General features: G+C 38.0%; 1 protein-coding gene across 4 annotated transcripts in view; it reads right to left on the bottom strand.

Moving 5' to 3' along the window:
• Positions 1–352: 352 nt before the first annotated feature.
• ZDHHC6 (zDHHC palmitoyltransferase 6) overlaps positions 353–6,039 on the bottom strand; it is a 19,514-nt gene continuing 13,827 nt past the window's right edge. For all 4 annotated transcript variants that reach the window (XM_006153923.3, XM_006153922.3, XM_006153924.3 and 1 more), the window contains 5 exons: positions 5,342–5,509; positions 3,862–3,903; positions 2,613–2,758; positions 2,482–2,528; positions 353–959 (listed from right to left, as the gene is read on the bottom strand). In XM_006153923.3, coding sequence (XP_006153985.1) covers positions 856–959; positions 2,482–2,528; positions 2,613–2,758; positions 3,862–3,903; positions 5,342–5,509 — 507 coding nt within the window. In that variant the 3' untranslated portion in view covers positions 353–855. The remainder of the gene's footprint in view (positions 960–2,481; positions 2,529–2,612; positions 2,759–3,861; positions 3,904–5,341; positions 5,510–6,039) is intronic.

The following is a 6,039-nucleotide window of genomic DNA, read 5'->3' as shown; positions in this document are numbered from 1 at the left end:
AGTCCAGAGAAATAGGCTTTCCTTTTCCTTCTGTAATTCTACTTGGAATGTTTAGGCAAGCCTAACCTTGGGCACCCAAGTCCACCAGTGGAGTCTACCATTCACACATAAGCCTTGGTTTCTGATATACTCCAGTGTTCAGGAGCACTTTGATAGCACTAGGTTTATAAAGTCTCCTAGAACACTATGATTTCAACAAGTCATTAATAGGTTTCATGTATTGAGGTGAATATATCATGTCTTAAGACTTGTAATTCAAGATGCCAGTTTTTCATAGTAGAGTAGTTTTCCCATAAGGAAACAGTCCTTTTTAGTTAGCAAACCAAAAAATGCTTTTAAGTAAAAACTATGATTTATACAGAACATCCAGCGATCTTTATTTGATTTGACAAAATCTGTATTATTAAAAGACAGGTAACAAAAGTTGAGCTTATATTGAATTTGACAAATTAAGTTCCACAGTATCTAGAATATTATATAATAAATGTCAACTGAAGAAAAAATAAAAAGCATCACATGCAGATGCTCCTGGCAAAGGGGGAACTATATCTGCAGGTGAAGTCCATGGTGTGCAGCACATAAAAAATCCTAGAGAAAATGCAATTAACTTACTAGGGTGAAATGTTTTTTCTTCTTGGGGAAGAGGAGGTGGTAAATGGGCAGGACTTCAAAGGCATGTGCAGAATGGCTTCTCCATTTCAAAATGGTAATAAAAATATTTAAATCATGGCACAAGGGCACCTCTGAGGAAAAGAATACCTTAACCGGAGTAGAATCATTGCATAATTCTTTAGTAGTATGTACAATTTTCAAGTAATGGAGCAGATTTAAAGAATAATTTCATTTTAATAGTGGCTATCTAGTTTTCTTTTCGCCCTCAGGGGCTTGATCTGTTTCAGCATCACAGGGACACTTTTCCACACAGTTTCTAGGGAACCATCCTCTTATTCTTGAAACACCTAAGGGGAAAAAAAATGAAATTGAGGTGAAACAGATATGCAGTAGTGGCTTTACTGAAACTCTTAAGTTCAAAATAATAAGCCTTAACAAGCTAGAAAACTGCTATTTCCAAAATCCCATTATACAGAAAAGGGGATAATGTAGCTCAGGACAGTTTCCAACTCAAGTGGGGGAAACTTTTCTATGTGGCTATAGCTTATGTGTTTATGACTGTGAAAGGTGTTTTTGGTACACCACTGCACTGCATCTGTTCTCGGGAACTATCTCCCTGATGCCTTTGAGCAGTTCTTTCAGACTTTTCTCAATGTAAACTTCTCTATCAAGATTGCCTAAACTGTTTATAGGATTAATTTTTGATTAATTTTAAATGGTTTTTTTGTTTGCTTTTCTTTTTTAGAGACTTTTTTTTTTGGTATAGGGTGTGTGTGCATGCTGGAGAAAGAGAGAGAGATAGAAAGCAAGAAATCATCCCCTGGGGATATGGCCATGCCACAATCCTTTCTCCTCCATTCTCCTCTCAGGATTTTGGGCACACACACGCACACACACACCCAGAGTGAGTTTCAAGCCGCTGAGCCAAGGATTCAAACTGCAGTTGAATATGTGGAGTCTAGGGATGTAACCGTTATGCCATCTGCTAGGCCCACTCTCGAGTGTTTTTTTAAAGAGCATCCTGAACTAATCTTTACTTTAAAAAGGAATAATCCAGGGGGACCAGCAGTTAGTGTAATAGCTATGTCGCTGGACTTCCACGTAGTCGACCGCGGTTCGCGTCCCGGACCCGGTGGCTTAAACCTCACGCCAGGCGCGTGTGCATGCGTGCCCAAGATCCCAAGAGGAGAATGGAGGAGAAGGGACTGTGGCGTGGCCATCCCCCCTGGGGGATGATTTCTCACTTTCTGTCTCTCTGTCTCTGTCTGTCTGTCTGGTGAGCGCACGCGCCCTATAGCGAAGACCTCTCAAAAAAAAAAATAAAGGAATAATCCAAATTCTGAAATTAAAAAAAGTTTCAATGTATTAATTTTTATAATTTAAGAGGACTGCTCAAAGTGGGAGCTTATAGCAAGGAGCTTGGTGCACAGAATGTGGGGTCATGCTGTTTGATTTGGAGCCCTGGCTTTACCTTTTTTTATTTTATTTTATTTTATTTTTTTTGCTTTACCTGTTTTTTTAAGAGCGTGGCTGTGGGCAAGTTGCTTAGCCTTCTGTGCTTCAATTTCCTCACTAATAAAATGTAAATGATAGTACCTAACTCAGAGGTCTGCTGGAGATTTTAATATCATAAGTGAAATACACACATAGTTAGGTGTGAGTTCAAATGTGAGCTATCATGAGAAAGACCTAACAAATATAAGTGCAATGGAGAGCTATTTAGGTATTCCTTTCTGCTACTTAATGAGGTGCCCTTCTGTGTGGATCCCCTAATGCATATGGCATGCGATTGTTTATAGAAGTTATTCTTGTAAAAATTTGGAAATAGCGCTAGCAGTCTTGATCTTTAAACATCTTCCATTTCCATACCTTCTATAAAAGAATCATCAAGAATTTTGTCTCCATACAACCAATATCTGAAATATTTAAAAGATTAAAATTAATTTTTTCAAGGTCAGTTTTGTCATTAAAGAAGAAATGCAGTACTTCTTATTACTTACCGTAAGCCCCTTGTGGCTAAAATGAACTCCCCTTTTCGTAGCTGTATTCGAGGTTCTTCAGTGCAGGGGCTTGTGAAAAAAGTTTTGATTCCTTTATTTAAAGGACAGCAGGCACCACTATAATCTTCTATTACCTTATAACGAACCTGTCAGCAGCGATCAGAAAGATAATTTGAATATTTACCCATGATCTCTGAGTTCTAAGTGTGGATTTAAATTTTTAAAGGTGGCACTATTTTTTTTTTTTTGAGAAGTTTTTGCTATAGGGCGCTTGCACTCGCCAAACAGAGAGAGACAGAGAGACAGAAAGTGAGAAATCACCCCCCAGAGGGGATGGTCACGCCACAATCCCTTCTCCTCCATTCTCCTCTCAGGATCTTGGGCATGCACGCACACACGCTGTGAGTTTTAAGCCATCAGGTCCAGGACGCGAACCACGATCGACTATGTGGGAGTCCAGTGACATAGCCATTATGCTAACTGCTGGTCCAAGGTAGCACTATTTCTAAAATATCCAATGACAAGTTTTCTCTCCCAATTCTCCAACTACCCATCCCGATAGGAGGCACTGCTATATCTAGTTCTCAAGGCTTTTCTTACTCCTAATTTCAAGCACATAATTAAGAATTAAATTCTAGGATAGTGCTGTCCAAGAGGACTTTCCACAAAAATGGAAATGTCCATTATGTCATATGTCTATGATACCCACAGTAACCACTAGCACTTCTTTTTTCTTTTTTTTTTTTTTTTGAGAGTTTTTTGTTATAGGGCACATGCGCTCCACATGGGAATTAAGCACCTTTACCACCACACCATCACCTGTTAGCCCCTTTATTGAGCACTTCTAATGTGGCTCATGCAACCAACAAACTGAAGATTTTTATTTTAATTCATTTAAAATAACTGATCTATTACATAATTAAATCATTTAAAATTATTCATTAAATAGCCACATTGGCTAGTGGTACCTGACTACACAGTTGTACAGACGGGTTTCATATTAGTAAGCTATATTGAGGATAATTACTTTTCTATGTTCGCAATATAAACCAACTAAATTTTGCCCAAACCTCAAGTCCGAATTACTTATATGAAAATAAAAATGAATTGCATCAAATTTCAACAAATGTAGTAAGAGACATCATTTAATAAAAGCCAATAGTTGATTTTTACTCAAAGACAATTTTAAAAACTAAAATAGAGTCTGACAAAAGAAAAAAATTAGTATCGTTGCAAAAGAATTACTTACACTTCTGACTCTCTTATCTGCTTTTTGTTTCAACTGTTCTATCTGTTTGGAAGATATAAAAAGATAAAAATTAAGTCTTTTGTCGCAGTGTTGAAAAATAGCCTTCCTTCATCTGCTATCAGGGTGAAATGACAAATCCAACTCTTTGGCATTTTAAATAACTGACAATTTAAAGACCACAGGTCTTTTCAGCATGGAGGAAGCCTTACAACTAAGAACCAGGGGCTGCAAGTGGGGCTTTCTTCTTATGTTTACTCTCTAACGTCTACATCTGAGAATACTCCTAGAGCAAGAGCTCTGGCCCAGGACGTGGGGAGTGTGTACTCTGCCTTTATGAAGCTTCCAGGCTAGGGTGAAAACACTAAGATTCACTGATTCCTTGAGAGATAGCAGATGAACTATAATACCTATTAACAATCATGTTAAGTGAATAAAAGTCATCATTATAACTCACTTTTTACTCACTTAGCCACAATTAAAGAGTACTAATTAGCTATAGTAAGGGGAATAAACTTAAGCATGCTGTCATAGAATCTTGGCAAGTGAAAGATCTACTGGGTTGTTGGAAAAATCATACTGTATTTTTCTATGCAAGAATGTGTCACAACTTTTTGATGACCCAATAAGATACAAAAATTAATTTAAATATGAGTTCATGAACTATCAATCAGGGCCAACTCCAGGTGAGTTTAGAGTAGAATTTATGAAAGAACTGGGACCGAAACTGTTCTTTTTTTAAAAAACATTGATCATTTATTTATCTATTTATTTGTTGTGATTTTCTTTCTTTCTTTTTTTTTGGAGAGGTTTTTCGCTATAGGGCACGTGCGCTCGCCAGAAAGAGAGAGACATAGAGACAGAAAGCGAGAAATCACCCCCCAGAGGGGATGGTCACGCCGCAGTCCCTTCTCCTCCATTCTCCTCTCGGGATCTTGGGCACGCACGCACACGCGCCCGGCGTGAAGCCACCAGGTCCGGGATGCGAACCGCGGTCGACTACGTGGGAGTCCAGTGACATAGCCATTACGCTAACTGCTGGTTCCCTTTATTTTATTTTATTTTATTTTTTTGTTGTGATTTTCAAGTTTCTGGGTCTGGGACTCAAACCATGGTGGACCATGTGGGAATCCAATGCCTTAACCACCACTCAATCTGCTGGCCCTGGAAACTGGTCTTAATTTCAGATATAGAGGAGGCCACAGGAGATAGAGAAAACTGTGGGTGAAGTTAAGTGGCAAGAATGAGTTTGTATGACATTTTGATAGTTGAACGGTAGTTTTAGGCCAGTTCTTATAAAACTAAGATAATGAAGCAGTACTTTATCTCAGCAGATACAGTGTGTTAAAGAGAGATTTAAATAAAGGAAGAGACATGATATAAGGATTATTCACTTATAAAATGTGGCTTGAATTAAGAGAAACTCAAGGGAAAGAAAGAAGGTGAGGCAAAAAGAAAGGGCTAATTAGACAAAGATACTCACTGTTAAGCTGTACTGGTGACAGCCCTCTTTTATGGGCCACTCCAGTCCATCTCCTTCAGGGACACCTGACCATGTAAACACTTGTTTAAAGTTCTTCCATCTGCTTCCCATATCATAAGGAAAAACAAAGACTTCATCTAGTTGATAATACTGAATCCGATCTTTAGCCTATGGATAACAAAGATGTAAGATAGGAGATGCCTCTGTCTAAGTGGTTTTTAGTAAATACATTATTGAGAACACATATTCTTCAAATTTCTATGGTTCATGAAAGTATTTCCTCCTTGCTGCAATGTTAGTGTTCACACAAGAGACAGATGATCTTGTAAAAAACACTTGACAGAACCCCAACCAGAACATATCTGACAGGTCTCTTTAAAAATAAACATTCAAAAAGCCTTACTAAAAGAGTTAGCTAACTTTATCCTGTATTATAAAAACATTTTCAATGCTCCTGGTTGTTTAGAAGCATAAAAGAATCCCAGTATTAACAAATATTCACAAATAGATTTAGGAGAAAATGAGGGTTTGTTGAAGATAGAACTCATTCATGGGGTATTACAGAATACAACAGTGTCCCAGGTGACAAGGACACCTGTAAGAATGGCCAGCAAAGATGTAAGAGAGAAGTCATCATTTTATGAAAAACATTTTTTTGAGAGGTTTTTGCTATAGGGTGCATGCACTCGCCAGAAAGT

This window comes from Tupaia chinensis, unplaced genomic scaffold, assembly GCF_000334495.1.
Source record: "Tupaia chinensis unplaced genomic scaffold, TupChi_1.0 Scaffold000392_1, whole genome shotgun sequence".
Lineage (NCBI taxonomy): Eukaryota > Metazoa > Chordata > Mammalia > Scandentia > Tupaiidae > Tupaia > Tupaia belangeri.
Note: the sequence above shows the minus strand (reverse complement) of the source record. Positions and strands in the feature narration are given on the sequence as shown.